At 37.5% G+C, this 23,704-nt stretch overlaps 1 protein-coding gene across 2 annotated transcripts; it reads right to left on the bottom strand.

Moving 5' to 3' along the window:
• Nucleotides 1–970: 970 nt before the first annotated feature.
• LOC113059261 (protein SMG5-like) lies at nucleotides 971–22,338 on the bottom strand. Of its 2 annotated transcripts, none has more exons than XM_026227634.1 (22): nucleotides 21,998–22,338; nucleotides 20,584–20,682; nucleotides 20,266–20,389; nucleotides 20,015–20,171; nucleotides 17,670–17,759; nucleotides 17,479–17,568; nucleotides 17,219–17,297; nucleotides 16,952–17,077; nucleotides 15,512–15,580; nucleotides 15,186–15,397; nucleotides 11,130–11,273; nucleotides 9,571–10,422; nucleotides 8,889–9,058; nucleotides 8,692–8,767; nucleotides 8,440–8,615; nucleotides 7,390–7,548; nucleotides 4,922–4,981; nucleotides 4,664–4,823; nucleotides 3,372–3,462; nucleotides 3,186–3,260; nucleotides 2,967–3,105; nucleotides 971–2,048 (listed from the first exon to the last, which is right to left on the bottom strand). In XM_026227634.1, exons 1-22 carry the CDS (start codon nucleotides 22,060–22,062, stop codon nucleotides 1,965–1,967), a joined length of 3,297 nt encoding a protein of 1,098 aa, XP_026083419.1. In that variant the 5' UTR covers nucleotides 22,063–22,338; the 3' UTR covers nucleotides 971–1,964. The 2 variants fall into 2 exon arrangements, with proteins under 2 accessions (XP_026083419.1, XP_026083420.1); XM_026227635.1 differs by having other exon boundaries at nucleotides 11,136–11,273.
• Nucleotides 22,339–23,704: the final 1,366 nt, after the last annotated feature.

Raw genomic sequence — 23,704 nt, 5'->3', positions numbered from 1 at the left:
AGGGCAGAGCCGGCCATTCTTTGACAGTGGTCTTTGCCAGAGAACTGGCCATAATGCCACAATGAGATCTCGGCAGAGGGCCCAGAGCGACTGGGCACGAGACACTGAATGTAGTTGAATGAGGACACAGAGACCTACTTACACCAAGGTACTGAGAGATAGACCCCGTAAAAAAGAGAAAATAAGGCATATATGCTGCTAGAAATCCCTTGATATATATATTTTTTTATATTAATATTTATATTAATATTTAAATTATTAAATATTATTAAATATTATTTTAATTATATTTATTATTTTTAAAGCATTAGAGACAAATTATGTGTTTTTATAACGAGAACAAAAAATGTAGTCCCAAATTAGACTCTACTAAGTGAAAAAGTAGGATTAATTCAGATTTAAATAGACTTGCAAATTAAGCATTTTATATTTAATTTTGATGTTTCCACAATTTACTTCATATTTACTGTTTATTGCTAGAAAATAACTGTAACATATACTTATTTAGATATAGTTTTATTTTAGTAATATTGATATACTCTACTGAATTTATTAATGGATTTTGAATGACATTTTATTTTTATATTTTCTGTTTTATTTCAGTTTTAAAGTTTTGCGTTTTTGTCATATTTATTCATTCTTTTTAAGTATGTCAGTTTTTATTTTTTATTGTTATACTTAGATTTTTTTTTATTAATAATAATAAACATTAATAATACTTAAAATAATAATGTTTCTTCAGCTTCAAATGTCAGCTTTGTAACAAACAAATTACATTTTAAAATATACAACTTTTAAGTTGATTTTTTTAATATACATTTCATTAGATCATTCAGATTATTTTAAAAATAAAATCTCTTGGACTTTCAAACATTTACTGAAGGTAAAGTACCTTTCACAAACCATTTGCTTATATATAATCTATATATTTATAAAAGAAAGAAAGAAACATCCATGACAGAGACAAAAGTTACTATTTCAATGAAATCATTTTATTGTTTAATGCACTGTCTCACACGAACACTGGATTCCTTTGCGTTATGCAATATGGGACAATTACTATGAGACCGTGATGGCGAATGGCTGGTACTAGATTTGCTGAGTAGTAATTTCATGTTTCGAGTCAAGCAGAAACACTTCCACATCTGTCAGCACAGTCGAGTGTGACCGGAGTCAGATGATGCCTCTCGACTGGATCTCTACACCCATCCTCATTCCTGTGTGTTCAGCACAGCATACAAAGGAAATAACATGACATACAAAAATAAAATCAAATAAAAGCAACCATTTGCCAGCTCCTACACAGATAACACAATACATTAAATCACAAACTTACACAGCAAAAAGAAAAAACTGGGGGAAGCCACTTTAGAAAGAACAAATCACCAAAAAGAAGTGTACACCCTAAACCCTGAATCCTTTGACTCTGGGAGTCGAGGGTAAACGCTAGACGGGATGATTTCTGTTCTGTGCTCACCGCCGCGGTCAAACACAGACATCCATGTGGCAGTGCAACCCCATGACCACAGCCAGAAGACAAAAATAATCAAAAACATTGTTCTATAGATTTCCATTTATGAGTTTGTTTTAACTTCTATGCGCATGAATGTTCGTTTCTCTCTATCAAAACATATACACTCATTTCATCAGTATATATGCCTGGTTAAGGCGCACCGGGGCACTTAAACTGAGTGATTTCACCCCGCAGGTTCTTTTAACCCTCCTGTGTCGGGGTCGAGGATGCGCTGTTGTAGATTAAAGCCCCCATTCCTCTGACTTCTCTTTTCTCTGAACACTTCCTGCACCCTCCTTCCTTCCAACCCTCTGTCTTATGAGTTTTTTTTCCTGGGGACGCAGTTACAGACAGAGCAGTAAATTGGGAGAGAGAGATAGAGAGTGGGGGAGTGAGCGTGCGATCAGCTGAATGCCATGCCGAGCCGACCCCCTGTGTCCCACGCCGTCTCTCAGCCCATCTCTTTCCACTGCCTGCAGAAGTCAGTGATGCTCTTCAGCTCCATGCCTGCTGCTGCCACCGCCTGGACAGCTGCCTGCAGCGAGAGCAATGCACAGAGAGTTCATGCATCCTACAAACATAACACCAACTGTTCTTACACAGAAACATCCGACGATCTCAATTGTGCCAGGTCTGGGTGGAGTAGCAATGCTACAATACAGCTTCGCTTTTCAGCAAAAAGCTACATTTTACAGCAAAAGTAGCAACACATGCCACATTGTATTGTGCATTTTTCAAAAAAAGTCTACCGTTTAAAGGTTTTTTGTTTGAAAGACATAGTTTTATTCAGCAATTTATTTTTCCATTTTTATTTAAATGCATAAATGCTGTTATTTTTAACTGCTAAACAATTCAGAAATCAATCAAATTTTGAACTATATTATAATAGAAAACCCACTATTTTACAATATTATTATATTTAACAATATCACTGTACTTTTGATCAAATAAATCCAGCCTTTATGAGAATAAGAGACTTTAAAATTCATGCATACACATATACACAGATATATACATACAAATACACATATCAGGCTGCATTTATTTGATCTGTTTTGAAATATTTCAATCTAAAATAGCAATTAGAATATTTTTTTAGACTGTAATATATTACAGTCATGCAGAGCATCATTCCTCCAGGCTTAAGTGTCACATGATCCTTCAGAAATCCTTCTAATATGCTGATTTGCTGCTCAAAAAACATTTCTTATTAGTATCAGTGTTGAAAACGAGTTTGCATGCTTAATATTTTTGTGGAAATGAATAGATTTGTTCAGGATTCTTTCATGAGTACAGAGTTCAAAAGAACATCATTTATATGAATTAGAAATCTTGTGTGTTCATCTTTACTGTGACTTTAAAGTGCATTTCTCATCCTATGTTATAAGGTTCTACAATACCATTCTATTGTGATCGTAGAAGCTTAGTTTCAGTCTGCTAATGTCCGACTGACCTTCATGGAAGCTGATCTTTCAGTCAGCTCCTCTAGTGAGTGTCCCGTCAGGATGGTCACCATACCAGCGGTGTCTTCATCTCCACTGCTCTGAGATCCCGTCAGCTGGCGACAGCTGTCCACCATCTTATACAGGTGCCTGGAAACAGGAACAATCAGAGTTGAGACAAGACTTCACGACTCTGCTCTGTAACAGGAAGTGAAGGTGATGTGTCTTACCAGGCTTCAATGTCCTGTCGTTTTAACTTGTCTCTCTCAAAGCTTCTTCCTGACTCTTTCTGGCAGCGGATGTACCTGTTGTATGATCAGTGAGAATTTTCAGACATCTTGTTCTACATGTCTGCTGTTTGGAAGAGTTTTACATGACCAGCATTGCTAAAACTGAGTGCTGAGCTCAAGACGTACCTGTTCCCCTTCCGAAACTCTGTCTCAAGGAACCGGATTCCATCTCTCGCTCCAGAGTTCTCTTTCTTCAGCAGATCCAGACCATCAATCACTGCAAGAGAACAGAAATTCATCTCAGTCTAGTCATTTGTACAGACACATTGACTGATTATTCCTGGCGCACGCTCTGTACAAAAAGTGCATGCTTTTCATTACATTTTTGAGGAATAAACTGGAGGAGTTTAGATCTTAAATCATTGAGAGTGCAGCAATTAAAAAGAACCAGTGTTAAAATTATGTTATGCCAATTAAAAATAACAGCAAATTAAATCACAAGAATGCCATACAGATGTCAAGCATCTATACCAGGATGATTCACAGGACTCCTGCTCTTTCTGAAAGATGGTTTTCCTTTTCCATGACCTTCACTGTTTCTAGACTGAATAAGGATTGCTAAATATCATTTTGACATTCAGAATGATTTGAGAACAATTTTGACCAACTCAAAAATAATGATTTGCAGGTTTTACACTGGGTTTATGCTATTATAGTATTTATTAATATTTTGAATGAGCTTATATTTTTATATATCAGCTGTGTTAATTTGAGTAATTTTGTCTTTGTCTTTTTTATATTTCTGTACGGCTTTCATTTATTTTTGTTTCATTAAATGTTATTACTTCATCTTAAACATCCTTCTTTTTTTCCATCAAATATTAAAATAGAAATATATGATTTAAACTTATACACAATAACTAGCAGCATTATTTTAGTATTATTTATATACTATTCTAGTATTTATTTTTGTCTTTTTTTATATTTCTGTACGGCTTTCATTTATTTTTGTTTCATTAATGTTATTACTTAGTAATTACTTAGTATTATGTATATACTATTCTAGTATTTATTAGTATTTTAGATTTGCCTTTTTTCAGTAATTTAGTTTTGTGCTTTTGTCATTTTTATTCTTTTATTTGTGTATTTCAACATAGCTTTATTTTATTTCAGTTTTATAAATTTTAATGCTTTAATTTAAACTTCCTTATTTCAATTTTTAAGTTTTTCATCAAATATTTGAATTATATTTAATTTCACCTTTAATAATCAAAAAAAGAAAAAGATTGTAGTTTTAGTTAACATTGTTAACTAGCTGATCAGCAGAGTATAACCAGATAAACATGCATTCACTATAGTCATTTTAATGAATAAATAAGATTTAATTGCGTGATATTTCCAGACTGCCCTGCCATCTCCAGATTTCCCACAACAGTGGACACTCTCATTAGGAGACGAGAGGAGACACGCGGGCTGACCTGTGCGAGGGATGATGATGATGAAGCAGCCGCTGGCAGCCAGCTGTCTGAGCAGCCCCAGGTGCTGGCAGAGAACCGTGGTGTCTGGCACCAGATACGGAGACATGGAGGACTGGGCTTTGGGCTGCTGCAGACTGCCCTCCAGCTGAGAGACCTCCAACTGCAGACAGAGGAAATGCTTCATTACTGCACCCATTCATTGAGTACATCTGGATAAATGTTGTGAGCAAGATGTGCATTAAAAACAGCTGGTCTGACCTGTAGGCGCAGCTGGGCCATATCTCTCATGAGCCGGTTTCTGCGAGCTTCCTCCTCCGCCTGTGAACGAGCCGAGGCAAGGTCAATATAAGCTCTGTGTAACCTCAAAACATGACTCAGATTCTACCCTCAGAAAACACAAGGTGTGAATGAGCAGGTAAATTTATAATATTGTTTTTTAGCCCTTAATAAGGAAGAGAAAAATAGTGGACTAGTATACTGTAAACAGACTGAGACAGAAAGACATTTCTTTTTAAAGGAATTCCTTAAAGCTCCCTTAAAGAGATGAATGATTAAACCAGATATATCTTTAACCTTACGACTCTGGGAAGTGAATTACAAAAAGGGCACCTTGCTGTTTCACACATTAAATTCACTCCAAAAGCAATAATATAAGAGAAAGGAAAAAGAAAGGCTGAGAGATAAATATGAAATATAAAACTTGAGTGTTTATTCTTCTATATAAATCATGTTTTACATACTGTGCCCTAGCAGTATGAAGATTAACCATGCTGCATATCATGGGTGTAGGTTTAGGGGGGGACGCTAGGTACTAGTCCCAATCAATATTTTGAGATGACAAATTTGTCCCCACCAGTATTCAGCAAGCTCCTTTGAACTGCAATTTGGATCGATTATAACGGCCAGGATGACGACAGTACAAGAAACGATTGGCGGCGGGGTATCTGATAGGCTACACGCGCGGGCCGGGACTACTTTTGTGCTGGCACTAGCAGCGAGCGGGTGATGCGCACGCTGTGTGTATGTGTGTGTGTGCGCGCATGTTGACAACGCTGACAGTAAGTTACCAGGGCTGTCTCTCTGCCACATACAAAGGTCAGATTAAAAACATTTTAGTATTACGTTTTTTTTGCCCCTTTTTTTTACTTTGTAGATGCCTTATGCAAAAGGGACATAAGAAGCTTTTTCATAAAGCAGAGTCAGAGTGTAAGTAAGCAAAATAACTAGCTAGCCACACAAATAAACTAGCAGTAGTGACTGACCAGGCTTTCAAATGCAGATTCTACTGTGGAAAATAGTATTAACTGGTGATAGTATGTGTTACCCAGGATGATAGAATATTACGTTAGCAAGTAACTGAATGTCAATTAGCCTGTACCTTAACTTAGAATCTTGCAGTCAACATGAACGTGATTCTACTGGAGGGTAAATAGTGTATGGGGGTATATGGGGGTGTCCCCACCAAAGCTGAGACCAAACCTACGCCCATGCTGCATATGGACTTTTTGTCTTCAGACTTTGTTTCTTTTATACTCTACCGTTTAAAAGTTTCATTCATATTGTTACACAAAGAACCTATTTCAAATGAATGCTGTTCTATTAAACTTATATTAGTTTAACTGTATGACTGATCAAATAAATGCATCCTTGTTAAGCATAACACACTTTCAAAATCAATAAAACAAATCTTAACAACCCCGAACCTTTAAATGATATTGTATATAATGTTAATGTTTAAACGCACAGGACACTTGTACAATGCAGGACAAAATGGACTGTTAACCTACCGCTGATATCCAACATCTTAAAACCCTCCACAAATTCTGTGTTCATCTTTGGATCTGCATAACGTACATTTTTTTGCATTCAAAACCCTGATTTCTGCCTAAGGACTTCATGATTCATGTGTATGAACTCCTGTGCTTCCATAAACCTCACCTGAATGCCAAAAGATGGTTTCAGATTAGATCTAACACTATCTGACATGTAAAAATAATAGAAAAATCTAAATTAAGAGGACAGTTGGATATGAGTGTTAAGAATTCAAATTTTCTTATTTCGCTGTTAACACACATGCAACAAGATCTAATCAGGCTGTCTGTAGGATAGCAAAAATGCAGACTAAAGCATGCAGGACTCTCAAACTCAGCTTATTTAACAGCCGGGACACAGAGCTCCTGCTGATTGCTGTGGTCGTGCTGTAGTGGCGTGTTATGAGAGATCTGCGCTGTTCACTGCAGACTTATTCCATGAGCTTGTCATGGACTGCCAGCCATTCCTTTCATTCGCAGACCCTGAAGGTTTTAATGAAATTGTACCAGAAAGAGCCGCCTCTTCACCGGCACAGCAAGGTGGCACTTCAACCATCATTTGTTCTACCACTAAGGGCTGCATGGTTGCCTGGCAACATAAGGCTCTCAAGCTAAAGCTCACAAATATAGTGAGGTTTAATGAAAAAGCCTTGTTTTCTTTACTGTAGACATGTCTTTGTGGACCCTATCATTAAGATGCACTCCACGTGACTATTTTTGCTAATATTTAAGTGCTACGTGCTACTGAAATGCCCAATCGAACCAATGCATCTGAGCACACAAAAGAAATCAGCCGAGTTATCGTTTCAAGGGGAAAGAAAAGTTCAGTGTAAATCAATACAAAGCTGTTATTGCTCCACTAATAGTTTTCTTTTATGCCTTTGTATCATAACTATTCAGTCGAATGTCTTTTACCATGCGGAACTGGGCCTTGGCCTGCTGAACCAGGTTGTCCTGCTCTGATTGGCTGATGCTGGTGAAGATGCCCGCCTCCGGGTTGAAGTGTAACACGTTGCATTGGAGATTTGTGAGGAAGTGACCAAAGCTGCGAATGCAGCACACACGCACCACACACTGGACAACATGGAGAAAACAAGACTTAAAGGAAGAACATGAGAGAATGCAAAAGACACTGAAGGTTAATTATACTTCCTGTAACGAAAACCTCTGCATTCTAATTAGCTGAAACCAACTACTTTAACATTAATGTGAAAAATGATATGTCATGTAGGGATGAGTGAGAATCCTAAGAAAGGTAAGGATTATAAATTGTTTTAGTACTTTTGAAGAAGCACCAAATAATTATATTCTAATATATGAATTTTTTTTGTTTACATATAAACTACCGCTCAAAATTCTCTTATGCACAGAGGCTGCATTTATTTGATAAAAAAAAAAAAACACAGTAAAAAGAGCAATATTGCTAAATATTATTACAATTAAATATAATAGTTTTCTATTTCAATATTTTAAAAAATTTAATTAATTTCTGTGAGGGAAAGCTGTATTTTCAGCATCATTCCTCCAGTCTTCAGTGTCACATGATCGTCAGAAATCATTCTGATGCTGATTTGATGCTCAAGAAACATTTAGCATTATTATCAATGTTGAGAACAGTTCGACTATAAAAAAAAATCGAATAAAAACACTTACTGACCCTAAACTTTTGAATAGAAGTGCATAGTATAAACTATTTTTGACCACTATTTAAATACCATTAATAAGAGACTCAAATGCAAGTAAAATGTAGTAAAAACCCAGTTATCAGTAATGTTGTTTTCCAGGGAACAAAGATGAAACATGATTTAAATGTCTTTGATAACAAACAAATTGTTAAATCAGTTGTTCGGATACATTTTCCAGTGAAAAAAAACAGGAAAACAGTAAAACAGCATAGCTGTTTCTTCAAAAATTCTTCCATGGGTTCTTCTTATGAGCACACAAGGAGACAAGAGTGATGGTTACCTCATCCAGAGGGGTAAGAGGGGGTCTCTGGCCTGTGAAGTCCAGGCGTCGATGGGCTACGCTGAGGGCAGGGAGGTGGCGGAGGGCCAGATCCTCTGGCAAGAGTAGTGTCTGGACCAAACCAGGCTGCTCACACTCATTCAGCAGGTCTGTTACATGCTTATCCAGACCTAAATCTGCAAGAGAACAGGTCCTGTTATTATTATTATTTTTATTGTGATTTTAATCCATTAATAAACTGATTTCTCTTACCAGTTTCTAACATCTTGCTGCCTACAGGAAGCAAATTAAGCAGCACTGAGAGTCTGTTCCACAAGCTCTGAGAACTCTGTTTGGGTAGATACCAAAGACCAACATGTATACAATGAATAACAGCAACAACACGTAACAATACCGAAGCAAACAAATGATTCTGCTGGTAAAATGCACAATTTCAGATTCACAAGTACCTGAGCGCACATGAGGATGATATCAGTGTTTGTCCTCAGCCAATCCAAGAATACCTTCACCACCTGGATGAGACCCTGATTTGTCAGAATCTCCAGTCGCTCAGAAAGAGTTTTCTCACTGTGAAGCGAATGGTTGCTGTGCTCACTGCCCTCAGATTCAGAGTCAGGATCTGCGTAAGACAAATCAAATAGTCATAGTTTTATGAGAATGGACAAAAAATTCACTTTGTGTAGTGTAGTATATATATATATATATATATATATATATATATATATATCTGTAGTATATATATACATATATACATACATACATACATACATACAAAATGAAATCTTTATAATAAGAAATTTCTCATGCACCAAATCAGAATCTAGAAAGATTTTTGAAAGATCATGTGACAAAGCTGAAAAGCTTAAAATTCAGCTTTGAATCACAGGTATACATTTGATTTTAAAATACAGCAAAACAGAAATAAATTATTTTCAATTGTAAAAATATTTTACAGCTATGGTTTTTTCTTCTGTATTTTAGATCAAATAAATGCAACTCTGGGGAGCAGAAGAAATTTCTTAATGGTACGGAACGAAATGCTAATGTAAAGCATTAAAATTAGATTAAGAAAAAAAAAAAGTCTAAATTAATTGAAAAAATTCAAAATCTATTTTCTGTAAAACAAGTTACCATTGTCATTGGTTCCATTAGCAATTTCTGGACTCATGCTTCTTGGTATTTCTCCAGTAGGAGGCGGGGCTTCTTGGACTGGAGCAGGGTTGGAGTCTGGGATGGGGTTAGTGGGAGCTGCAGGCCGGAGCAGTACATTGCTAAAGGTGGGGGCGAGTCGAAAGCAGCGTTTGGCTTGGAAGAGCTGAGAGGACATGGCCTGCAGGTTACTGCTGATGCTGGTGTCATTAGACACTGACGGGCCATTGGTTACTGGAGGTGTAGAGTTTTCCTCCCTAGACGGTTGCGGTTGCTCATCTTCCTCTTGTTGCTGCTGTTGTTGTGGTGCATTCTCGGCATCCTCCATGTCTTCAAGGTCCGAACGAGATTCCTGACTGTTCATGTCGGAGTCCGTGTCGACGTCAAAAGCTGTGCCGCCCTCATCCTCCTCCGAACTGCTTTCCCAGCTGCCATCCTCTGGCAGTGGTCCCCTCCGCCCTTCTCTTCCTAAAGAGTTTATCTGGACCCTAGCAGATTCCAGACCGTCGACTGGACCCCTGCCTTCCCCACTCTCTTCTTCGTCACTCTCAAATCCCTCGCTCAGGTCGCTCTCGTCCTCCTTGTGAGCGCAGCGTCTGCGGCGAAGCATCGAGAGCCGTGAGAACTTCCGCTTCTGTTTTTGCTTTTCCTCAGCTGATCTTTTCTTCTCCAGGCTTTTCTTTGTCCCCGGTGTCCTTCCGTTCCCCTTAGGCTCATCTTCCTCATTTTTCCCCTCTTCGTCCTCCTCTTCATCATCTTCCTCTAGGGAGCCGTTCTGCAGTTTTCTCTCCTCTGATAGAGCAGCACTACCATGATCTCTGGCATCAGCGTCGTCTACAAACGAACAAACGCATCGCATTGGAAACGTTAGTTTTAAGTGAACAGTCACATGACAGCAAAAAGCAAAAACAAAAGCTTTTTTCAAATCCTAGTGAGCTGGGATCCTAGTGCTTCATGAAAAAAAAAAAATAAATAAAATAACTTCCCATTTTCCAAATTTTGGTAAGAATCTAAGGCAGCACTGAAAATATTCTTCACAGATCCAACAATTTCTTTGGTATAAGTAATATTACCTTATATCAGAAAGACAAAATTACATTTAAAGTCGCCATGAAATGTTAGCTGCGATAGTCTTTTCTTTCCTACGGTGACGTAAATCTGAGTGAAATGGTTTCTGGAATGTTGGGTGGGATTTTGGCTGGAGTTTGATTGACAGGCGATCTGACCAACAAGACAGAGCAGGTTACTTTTCGGATGAATCTATAAGTCTATAATCTATAAATCTATAAGTCTCTTCAGCATTATGACTGGACATATCCAGCGACCAGTTGCTTAAGTCTAACTTCTTTTCTGAGTCTTACGTCAGGAAGAGATGGGATGTCATTCAGAGGGCGAGGTTAATGTTTTTAAAGATCACAAGTACATATAAAAAAAGGGGAAAAAAAGTGCATGGAAAAATCAATTATAATAAATACTTCAACACTGTGTAGATTTTTAATTGTCATTTTTGATTTCATGGTGTCTTTAAGCAAGGGAAGTACCTGTACCAGTGTTATCAGTGCGCAGGGGTGGGACGTCACTCTCGCCCTCCTCCAGTTCAGCTTGCAGTCGAATGTTGACATGATTGACCAAATGGGAGAACAGAGCCAACGTGAAAGCGATGGAGGCACTGTACTGCTTTGAAGCTAGAATTAAATTAAAGTTGCACAGATGAGAAAGTACTTCATTTGCAACAAAAGTTAAATAAGAACTGTCATTTGAAATCTTCCAACAGTTCCCTACACGGGCATTAAATTGACAGATATTTGATATATCTTTTTAATATCCTGACTTTTCCAAGGACGGGGAACAATTTAAGTACCCTGACTTTCCAGGTTTTTCATAGCATATACCATGTATTCACATAGAATGTTTATTTATATTTTTATTTTATATCTACTTTATATGTACTAAAATTATTAAAACTGAAATATAAATTCAAGTTAAATAGAAATATAAAAAACTAATACAAAATGACAAAAGTGCATAACAAAACTAAATATTTAACTAAAATTAAATCATAAAAACCAATTCAAATATGAATAAATACTATAAAAGTAAATATATGTTATAGTTGGGAAAACAGTGGTCAACCTAGTCTTAAGCAAGTAATTAAAGCAACACTATGTAACGTTTTCTGCAAATCAAAATTTGCAAAACGCAGGCGCTAAAGCAAAAAAAATCCAAGGAAATGACATGATTGTATTGAAAAACACTAAGTTCATTTATTTTAGTAATTAAACTCAAATTGTGAAACTCGTCTTTTAAAGGGGGGGTGAAATGCTCGTTTTCACTCAATCTCCTGTTAATCTTGAGTACCTATAGAGTAGTACTGCATCCTTCATAACTCCAAAAAGTCTTTAGTTTTATTATATTCATAAGAGAAAGATAGTCTGTACCGATTTTTCCCGGAAAAACATGACAGGCTGGAGGCGTGACGTGTGGGCGGAGCTAAAGAATCACGAGCGCGAGTAGGCTGTTGCGTTGAGAGCATGTGGAAGCTGTGACACAGACCCAGAGGCTGAAATTTAACAAGAGCAGCATCAGAAACAATGTCTCTATGTGGTATGTACTGAAACTGTATATATTTGCTTAGCGGTTTTGGAAAATGACTAAGTTCCACTTTATGTATTTTTTTAAGCTGTACATGTGGAAAGTGCAGTTTGATGACAACATCGCATGTTGTTTACTTAATGTGCTTACGCGCCGATAGCTAAGTTAACAACAATATTTGAAGCAGTTTTACTCACCGCATGCGTTTCCAACACACGATCGTGACCCTTTTTCGTTGGGATTGCATCATCCTTAAGAAATAAACGATGTGCAAATCCGGCGTCACACTAGGCCTTGTTTGTAAAACAAGCATCTTCGAAATGCAGGGAACAAACACAAAGACTTGCACAACTCCGTTGATGCTCTGTAAAAATAAACTCCATCCACTGGTCCCTTAATGCTGTTTCTCTTTTGGTAATCTGTGCAGGGTTGTCTTGCCCTGGCAACCAAAAACGCACTTCTGTGACATTTGGCGACGCTCTCGCTCTGATCAGTGAAGTCTGTTGTGCTCTCAGTGCTCTGCTATACGGGAGCGCGCGCTCTTCCGGCAGAAGTGCCCTTAGGACCCATATAAGGAAATTCCGCTCCATCTAACGTCACACAGAGCCATACTCAAAAAATAACTTTCCGAAACTTGTGACAAACCGGAAGGAGTATTTTTGGAACAAAAATACTCCTTCAAACGTACAAATTAATTTTTGAAACTTTGTCCATGTTTAGCATGGGAATCCAACTCTTTAACAGTGTAAAAAACTCAGTATGCATGAAATAGCATTTCACCCCCCCTTTAAATAAGTTCAATGCACACAGACTGAAGTAGTTTAAGTCTTTGGTTCTTTTAATTGTGATGATTTTGGCTCACATTTAACACAAAAAAACCCCACAAACTCACTATCACTGTAGCCTTCCAAACTGTGGTCTCTGAGTTTGGTTCATTATAGACAATCATGGGGAAGACTGCTGATCTGACAGTTTTCCAGAAGACAATCATTGACACCCTTCACAAGGACAGTAAGCCACAAATATTCATTGCCAAAGAAGCTGGCTGTTCACAGAGTGCTGTATCCAAGCATGTTAACAGAATGTTGAGTGGAAGGAAAAAGTGTGGAAGAAAACCAAGAGCCAACCAAGAGAACCGCAGCCTTATGAGGATTGTCAAGCAAAATCAATTCAAGAATTTGAGTAAACTTCACAAGGAATGGACTGAGGCTGGGGTCAAGGAATCAAAAGCCACCAAACACAGAAGTGTTTAGGAATTTGTGAACCACAGACAACATCAGAGGAATCATACCTGTACTAAGAGAAGAACTGGACTATTGTTAAGTGGTCCAAAGTCCTCTTTTCAGATGATAGCCAGTTTTGTATTACATTAGGAAACCAAGTTCCTGGAGTCTGTAGGAAGGGTGGAGAAGCTCATAGCCCAAGCTGCTTGAAGTCCAGTCTGTGATGATTTGGGGTTCAATGTCATCTGCTGGTGTTGGTCCTTTGTGTTTTTTGTAAACAAAAGTCATTGCACCCATTTACCAAGACATTCTGGAGCACTTCATGCTTCCTTCTGCTGACCAGCTTTTTGAAGATGCTGATTTCATTTTTCAGCAGGATTTGGTACCTGTCCACACTGCCAAAGCTGGTTAAATGACCATGGTGTTGTTGTGCTTGACTGCCCAGCAAACTCACCAGACCTGAACCCCAGAGAGAATCTATGGGCTATTGTCAAAAGGAAAATGAGAAGCAAGAAACCAAACAATGCAGATGAGCTGAAGGCCACTGTCAAAGAAACCTTGGCTTCCACACCACCTCAGCAGTGACACAAACTGATCACCTCCATGCCACGCCGAACTGAGGCAGTAATTAAAGCAAAAGGAGCCGCTACCAAGTATTGAGTTCATGTACAGTAAATGAACATACTTTTAGAAGGCCAAGTTCATAAAATTTTCAAATGTGAGCCAAAATCATCACAAAGAACTTAAAAGAAGACTTAAACTACTTCAGTCTGTGTGCACTGAATTTATTTAATACACAAGTTTGGGGTTGAATTACTGAAATAAATGAACTTTTGCACGACATTAGAATTTATCGAGATGCACCTGTTATATGAACATAACCAACTTTAGAACATTATGTATTAAAACAAATACCTGCAGAGGGCGCCAACGGCCTGATGACGTTCAATTTACAGTGTGATTAAACTGTTTAAAACCATTACATTTTAATATTTGGCCACACGCAGAAACTTTTATTTTGAAATCACGATGTTCAATACATGGCATATTTAGACATAGGTTGATGTATTTTCCTGTGTTGGCAAAGGTTTATAAATGATTTATGTTACAAATCTAGTGAGATAATGCACACTGTTTTCCTAGATGAACGTTAATTCAAATTCTTATGGAGATGGCATGATTACTCTGAGCTGTTTACAAAGCTCTGCTGCTTTATAATTTGCTTTTCTATGTAAATATGCGCTAGATCTTTGAAAATGTATATAATGAGCGAGTACACCATAAATGCCTTTTTGTCTTATCCCAAATATCTACAGTACATTTATAACAAATTATTATATTTGGACTATTGTTGCCTGTTCGGGTCGTCACCACTGCAGAGTAACACATACCTGCATGAATCGCCTTAGACATAAATTTGGAGAAGTAGCTCTGATTAGAATGTTCTTCTACAGGATTCGTGCAGTTCTGTTTATTAACCGCTAGAGCACCAAAATTTACATAGTGTTGCTTTAAGTATCATTTGTCCTTCACAGTGTTTTATCTGGTCAGGATGCAGTATTACCAGGAAACTGAGCTTGTTGTATTATGTATCAAAATCAAAATAGGCCTGTGACACACAATTGGCAATCCAAATAAAAATAACTTTCATGAAACCAGCACTATTTTTAGATTAGTGAAGCAGTACCTGTGTGCTTATTCAGTGCAACATAATTAAGGACATGATGATTTGTGTAAAATGAGCAGCCGATGTTGTGATCAATTCTTTCGGTCCATACTTACCCCCTCTCTTCAAACTGTGCACCACCATAAGGCAAGTCACCACCATCTTGAATATGAGGCTGTCAGGAAGCACAGAACAGACGGAGTCGTGCTCTTCCTCCTCCTCACTGGCTAACTGGCTGCCGTGAGCAGGAAGGGGGAGGTAGAACAGCACCAGGTTAAAGTCTTCCAGCACAGACTGGCACAGTGATGTCAGCTCCGTCTCCATCAGACTAAAGAGGTGACAGGATATTAGTCATGTTGATTTGATTCTCAAATGATATCTTACAGCTGAGGAATGATTTTTAATAACATAAAACAGGTTCAGCTGGAGGTGATGCTCTCACCTGTTCTTGGGCTGCAGCAGACTCTGCAAATACATGAAGCTCACCAGAAGTCTTTTGATGTCTTTTGACCTGAAGCAAGAATAACTTAATTAATGTGAGTGCTACTTGCCCATGCTAGTCTACACCATGACGCTACAATGCTTTATGGTATGGTTTCCAGAAGATTTGTGCCCCAATCCGAATATTGTGTTCAGAAAGGAAATGACGTGTACTACGGAACCCCTATAGGGAATAAATATTTCCGTATTTTCCGGACTATAAGTCGCACTTTTTTTTCATAGTTTGGCTGGTCCTGCGACTTCAGGTCAGGTGCGACTTATTTATCAAAATTAATTTAACATGAACCGAGAGAAATGAACCAAGAGAAAACATTACCGTCTCCTGCCGCCAGAGGGCGCTCTGTGCTGCTCAGTGCTCCTGTAGACTCTCACTGAAATCATAGAGCGCCCTCTCGCGGTTGTAGATGGTAATGTTTTCTCTTGGTTCTAAATAAATGCGACTTACAGTCCAATGCGACTTATATATGTTTTTTCCCTCATCATGACATATTTTTGGACTGATGTGACTTATACTCAGGTGTGACTTATAGTCTGAAAAATACGGTAAATATTTTAATGCTTTCTCTCGAAATTATATTGTTGGGTAATTATACTGCAATCAAGCTGTGCGTCGCATTCAGTTACTAAAGTCAAAACGATGAAACTGTCTTCAAGTGCGCACAGTAACTGAGGTTTAAAACTGTTCAAAGTAAAGGCTCAATAAACTAATGCACAGATTTAATACACAACATATCAATATCTCTTCCCTTTGTACTAGTGATGTCCGGTTGGCAAACGAATCGTTTGATTTAACCGGTTCTTCTTAGTGAACCAAACTTTTTTTACATAATTTTTGAAAAACCTTAATATGCTAAATATAAATTACAATGGTCACTATACAGATAGGATTATGCTTTAGGCTCAGTATTAATATCAAGATTATGAATTTTGTTGTTCACCAAGGAAAAATAACATGTCTGGCTAATTAGATACAGCACACATATCCTTAAAAAGCTGCATAATTTAAGTAATCATTTATGTCCCCATCCCAAACAATGCAGGACAAGTAATGCGTTGATGATTAATACTTGGGGATGGGGGTATATACTATGAGTAATAATAGTAGTAATGATTGTTTTAGACAGCACCAGTAATAAAATGTACAATAATAATAAAATACATTTAACTTAAAAGTTTATTTTAATTCAGGTATATCCTATTTACTGTATTAATGCATTTAGTCTAAATGTGTATAATCCATAAGTGCATGATATTCAGATCCAAACAAAAACAGCAACAAAACTGTTGGAACAGAAAAGGAACACACTGAATGCATCAAATATATTTTCAGAAACACTCCTCCATCCTGTCTTTATATGTATATGAAAGAGAGGGAACACACCTCTGGCGTGATGGTGACAGTTTCTTCATCTCTTGTTTCTTCACCTGGTGGTACATCTTGGCTGCCTTGTCAAACAGACGCTTTAAATTCCCATAAGCGCCATCAAAGGGAGTCTCTGACTGAATACTATTTGAAAGGAAAAACCAGTTTGTCATTGATCATGCAGGGTTATCAGATCCTTCACACACTAGTCATACTAAAGATCTGTAATGCTGCTGTATCCATTTATTGTCCATTTAAATATGATGCTGTTCTCAGATAACTTACCAGCGCAAGTAGTAGTAAGTAGCCTCCACATTATAAAATTTACTTCCAGCAAGTGTACCCAGCTGATTAAATGGCATGCCTGTAAAAGACAACAAAACATTTCCCCAATGCAATAACATGAAAGTCAAATAAAAAAAAATTAAAAAACAAGGAATCTATTAAAAGTTTGTAAAAATTCACTGTTAAACAGACAAAAGCATGCTCTCCAGTACCAGGAAAAGGTGTTGTAAGGTGGATGTGAGAAGCAAGGACTTGCTCACCGACGTGAGGTGCGACAGACAGGGCCTGGTGATAGAAGCGCTCCGCCAGCTGCTCTGCCTCCACTCCCGCCAGTTCGTTTTGGTACCGCGCTTCATAAACATTAAACAGCTTGATTTCAGATTATGTGAACATAAAAATCACACTGCAAGACAGAGATTTTTTATTAAATATCAAGTGAGAACACACTTACCAAGATCTCCCAAGTACACAAGGCATCTGTGACACGCCATCTGGGCCCACTCCATCTCTTTAGGGGTGGCTGAGACTGGTTTCTTACGACCTGCAGTCATTAATCAGAGACAGATTATCTAATTAAGAAATTTTGCTAACACAGTATTCCAAAATTTTTTGACCATTGAACTTCTGTAATATTTAAATGACTTGTACAATCAATTATGAAGACTTGATACTAGAGCTGGGCGATGTATCGAATATTAGCGTTAATATTGGAATAATTTTGACGTCGATATAAAATTTGAAAATATCAGGGATTTAGAATATTTCAAATTCAAGCATACTTTCCCAAAAGAATGCACCGAGTGTCCAAAAAGTGAAAATGTCACTGCGGACTGCTCTACAATCCTCTACTATGAGAGTTTTCTAGAAAGTAGTTGCCAGATAACAAGAGTTTAAATCTCCGAATCAGAGCTTCATTGTTACAAGGATACATTTTCTTCCCCGTTTCTGCTTTTTTTTTTTGCAATCTGGCAACCATTGACACGTGCTTATTCCTCATTGTGGAAGCACCACAGACGATGATCTTAAAACCCTAACAAGCAGGAGTTTAGCAATCTAATGAAAGCGTTGTTCAGGCGGTCTTTGTTATATCATATCGACTGTATAGTTTGTGATTTGTGATCGCTGAATAAATGCACTTACTCGACCACTGATGTTTGGATAGAGAAGCATAGACTATGGGCATTTGGAATTACTATTATGGAATTACACTGTTATATTTACCAGTTTTCATAATATAGAGAGAGTGCAAAAGTCTTTGGTATTCATTTATATATATATATATTTATATTTATATAAGAAATAGCTAAGTGCTTCAGCAACTAGCTCCCCATCTAAGAGGGTTTCTAGCATCAGTAGGAACATAGTTTTCTGAATCAGAGCTTCTCTTAAATCCACACAGTTGACAGACTTGTGTTCTTAGCTAAAAAAAAAAACATTGAAATAAAATACTTATCCCTGTTGCATAGTTTAAATTATGAATTGCATGCACTAAAAAGTTGACAGAATGCACTTTCTGTACTTGTTTTGCACTACTTCAGTTACATATAGGCCTACATGTGTTAATTTAATAAAAAGCAGTAAGTGATCACTTGGTCTAGATTTTTTTAAACTGCTTAAATTAGTTGTTTAATCTAAATTGTTTAATGGGGAAAATAAAATAAAAATGTATTATTTACATGCAAATGCAAAGATCGAGATATATATCAAATATCGTACAAATTTTGACAATATCGAGATATATATATTTTTTTATATATAGTCCAGCCCTACTTGATACCAATTTTCCATTATCCTTAAAGGGGGGGTGAAATGCTATTTCATGCATACTGAGTTTTTTACACTGTTAAAGAGTTGGATTTCCATGCTAAACATGGACAAAGTTTAAAAAATTAAGTTGTGCATTTGAAGGAGTATTTTTGTTCCAAAAATACCTCTTCCGGTTTGTCACAAGTTTCAGAAAGTTTTTTTTCGAGTATGGCTCTGTGTGACGTTAGATGGAGCGGAATTTCCTTATATGGGTCCTGAGGGCAATTCTCACATAGAGCAGAGCAGACACATTCACTGATCAGAGAGAGAGACCGAAATGTCACAAAAGAAGTGTGTTTTTGGTTGTGAGGGCAAGACAACCCTGCACAGATTACCAAAAAAAAAAAAAACAGCATTAAGGGACCAGTGGATGGAGTTTTTACAGAGCATCAACGGAGTTGTGCAAGTGTTTGTGTTTGTTCCTGCATTTCGAAGATGCTTGTTTTACAAACAAGGCCCAGTTTGACGACGGATTTGCACATCGTTTATTTCTTAAGGATGATGCAATCCCAACGAAAAAGGGTCACGATCGTGTGTTGGAACCGCAGGTGGTGAGTAAAACTGCTTAAAATATCTCTGCCTCCTTGTTAGTGCGTCCGCCTCCCATGCCGGAGACCCGGGTTCGAGCCCCGCTCGGAGCGAGTCGTTGCTGCTGCTGCTCTCGTTCAGTTTCAGCCTCTGGATCTGATTCTGGATCATAAATAAACGGCTGAATCTGACTGTTAGCCATGGTTTGTTTTGGATGATGTTTTTTTTTCCCCTCACAGTAATGTCACAACTTCCAAATGCTCTCAACGAATTACATTCACAAAAATTTAATCTCTAGACAATTATTTTTCAGGTCTGATCTTTGATATTTTCAGGTTCTACATGACAGTGGGAACCCTGACTATTCTGTTTATAAGGTAGACATATTTCCCAAAAGATTTGATCAGTGAATTCTATGAATTTTCTAGTTATTGTTAATACTTCATAATATGCATGTCTCACCGATGAGTGGGTCGGTGACGTGTGTCCAGTCGATGCAGTCCTGTAGCTCCAGCTGATAGTGTGACTGGATGTAGAGCAGCAGGTGTTGAAAGAAGCCCACCCCAGCGATCAGATGGGTCCTGTAGGCACACTCCAGAGCACTGCGGCTGTGAATATGCTGCAAAGAGAGGCAGGATTTCAGCCTGATGCCAGATACCGCATCAAATAAGAGTACTTTAAATTATGGAATGTGTAGTGTTAGATGACAGTACCTTCTTGTTGGTCTTGATGACCTGAATGACCTCATAGTAGACCTTCCTCCACAGCAGCTCTTCTGCCTTGCGTCCATAGTCCACAGGGTGCAGAAACATCAGCTTTACACAAAGTTCCCGCAATCTGGTAAAAAAAAAAAAAAAAAGTAAGAAAATAAGAAGCCTTGATATGTAAGTATATGGGAACTTTAATGAGTTGTGTCCTAAACAGATGTGACAACAATAAAAGCTCTCTCTTATCCATGTAAATACAACATAATCAGTCCAATTATACTGTAGCGTCTGGTCGGGTTGCAGAGACAGTGAACTCGTGCTTACTTGTTCCTCAAACTGATATTCTCAGGTTTGAAGACCTCCCTATATGATGACTTGCCGCCGATTATAATATCCAACTTATGCACCGTTTCCACAACAGCCCTACATAAAACAGAAAAGAAATGAGGAAAACATTGTTACATACATCACTTACTCACAATATAACAACTCCCATTCCACACTTTCAGTTATTAACGTGTCGTTTTACTTGCTACAAATTAGCTTTGTACTAAATTAAACCTGCTGTCATTTTCTATATATTACTAAAGATAAAATGTAGAATTTTAAGAATTTGTAAGAATTAATCGATGATATTAAATGATTAGAAGATGAAAGATGAATTTCAGCTGCCCCTAGAAAGCCCATTTAATCATAAACGATACATTAATTTATAAGGCCTCTAAATTATCAACATTATCAAAAACTAAAATACCCTTTGTAAACAATCTATTAGATATCTTTTGTCATCTAAGCAAAAGGGCCTTTAGAATAATTCTAAAAATACACGATATATATATATATTCAGTATTCTTTAATTGTATATATATATATATATATATATATATATATATATATATATATATATATATATATATATATATATATATATATATATATATATGAATGATCCATGATCCATGAGATCATATTGCAGATCCATATTCTCATATATCACATTATTTAAGCCACAGAAGCGTAATGTTAAAGCATGTTAAAGCATGAATATCATGATTACCTTACAAGCTATAAGAACTTTATTGTACATTATTTTTATATATGTCATGTTAAAGCATGAATATCATGATTACCTTACAAGCTATAAGAACTTTATTGTACATTTTTTTATATAAGCTCAGTTTGGGCCTCTGAACAAAATTATATTCAGATCCATGAGATCATATTGCAGATCCATATTCTCAAATATCACATTATTTAAGCCACAGAAACGTAATGTACCAAATATGATACCAATCTGTTTCAAAGATTCTATTCTACGTTTTATTTTAGGGTTCTATAAACTATTTCATTTCAAATAACTAGATTTGTCTGTCTATTATACACAAGTACAATCCATACTTATTCAGATGCTTAAAATACGTTTAATTCTCATACAATTCTGGCCTTTCATTTTTATTTACGCACATCTTTCCTTTTATAGAAACTAAGAGTACCTTTAGACATAGATCACAGAGTAAATTTAGATTTAATAGCTATAATTTGATGCCAGGCATGCCAAATACTTTAAAATTTCCAGATGAGACATTATGAACACGCCGCATATTCAAGTGTCAAGTGTCTCGTTCAGCATTATTCCTTTGTGAATGGTTTCCAACCGTTCTGACCCATAAAAAAATAAGATATATAAAGCGTTACAGATATTTTTTTAACAATACCGGACTGCTATCAGCACTCTTACCTGTACAGCCGTTTAATATGAAGCACTTTGGCCTCTGACTCGCTGTCTTGACCCGGTCCGCTCATCCTAGCAGGGATAATGCTGCTGCTGTGGTCTGTTTTCGTGGATCTTGTTTTGGTTCGTTCAGTCCCAGTTTAGCGCGCGGCTAACATTAGCAGGCTAGCTAACTCACCTATTTCCCTCAAATTACAACTTGAACACAAACGCTGTCGTTCCTGACCTCCCCCGCCACCGGCCGCGATACCCATCTATTCGGAAGCCGGTGTGTGTGTTGGTGTCGGTTCGGGTCAGCTGTCACATTTTGAAGGGGTTGTGTTCGCGTTTTTGTCGCTCATCATTCCCAAGGGGCAAGGAACTCGACCGGAAGTTGAAGTCGGGTGGGGGCTGCCATCTTTTAGCAGAACTTCACTTGCGTTAGCATTCCCATTGACTCCCATTCATTTTGGCGTCACTTTGACAGCGAATAACTTTACATCTGAGGCGTTTAAAGACTCTGTTTGTCCATTATTTATTTCTAAAGATACACGACAATATATAAAGGGCTCCATTACCTTCTATGTTACATTATGGCCCCGTATAAACAGTTTTTGTAAAAAATAGGCTAACGATTGCGTCATAACCACTCGGCTCTCTGTCGCATTACCGTACACAGGAGGAGAAGCTCGCAGGCAATTAACCTAATATGGCGTACTGGCGTTACATTTTAAAATACTATACAAAATAATGAATCAGAATACTTACTCCTGCTCACTCACGACAAAGAACTCCCCGCTCAAGCTCGCCGTCTCTGCAAGATTAACGATGGCAGTTTGCACGCACAGCCACTTAGAAGATTTACATCTGGCAGACAGGTTGCTGACGTCGTCAAGCTTCGTTTGAGTCTGCGCGTCAGAAACGGAAGTGCTAAAAAACGCTAAAACTGGGCTTCATTTGTCTCAATTGAGTTCCAATGGGGTCGCTGTGTCCATTTCTTTTACTGTCTATGATCATTCCAAGTGTCGCTCCGCAAGCGGCCATTTTTCCCCCTCCCACCGCACACAGTTCAGCGACCGCTGCAAGTATCGCGACAATTGATATATTGCTATACCGCCGCAAAAGTCTCGCGAGAGTTTCTTAAGGTCAAGTTCTTGGTCAAGTAGTAGCGCTTTGCTGCAGGCGAGCTGATCTCTCGCTAATATGACGTTCCTTCACAGAAATTACTGTATGATGATGAGTACTGGCAAATGAGTATGTTGTTAAGTTATAATAAATAAATATATATATTTTTTTATTCAAACTGTGATAAGCTTGCTGAACTTTTGTTATTTTTAATTTATTTTCTTGTTGTTAAAATCAACTTTCCAGTTTAGGAATTGCATATATTGTCAGACATTTGTAATGTGTTATGTTCTTTAAGGCATCTTTTCTCACCACTTTAAATCAATTGACCAACCAGAGATATTCAGAGCATGCAATTGGCTTCAAGGAGAGGCCTCTAAAACCATAACTACTAGCCTCATTGTTCATTCAATGGAGTTTAATTGTCATTCACCTGCAATAAAACCAATAATGTTGTCATTTCAAAGTGGCCCCACCTTCTAAATGTTTGCTGTGATGGACAGATCATTCAGCTAGCAAAATAGCTGCAAAGGTAATAGCAAATAATTTTGTATTCAAAGTCAAAAGGCAATTACAGCAGATTTCTTTTTTATGTTTCAGGGGGGAAAA

Source organism: Carassius auratus, chromosome 41 (genome assembly GCF_003368295.1).
Source record: "Carassius auratus strain Wakin chromosome 41, ASM336829v1, whole genome shotgun sequence".
Classification (NCBI taxonomy): domain Eukaryota; kingdom Metazoa; phylum Chordata; class Actinopteri; order Cypriniformes; family Cyprinidae; genus Carassius; species Carassius auratus.
Note: the sequence above shows the minus strand (reverse complement) of the source record. Positions and strands in the feature narration are given on the sequence as shown.

What these genes read in the sequence shown, in the direction of transcription:
- LOC113059261 (XM_026227634.1), bottom strand. Translation starts at nt 22,062, where the DNA reads ATGAGCGGACCGGGTCAAGACAGCGAGTCAGAGGCCAAAGTGCTTCAT. An exon ending in CCAAGGCCCAGTTCCGCATG is followed by an intron (nt 4,982 to 7,389) that starts GTAAAAGACATT and finishes GCTCGTTCACAG; the next exon opens with GCGGAGGAGGAAGCTCGCAG. An exon ending in CGACAGGACATTGAAGCCTG is followed by an intron (nt 3,106 to 3,185) that starts GTAAGACACATC and finishes TCCTGTTTCCAG; the next exon opens with GCACCTGTATAAGATGGTGG.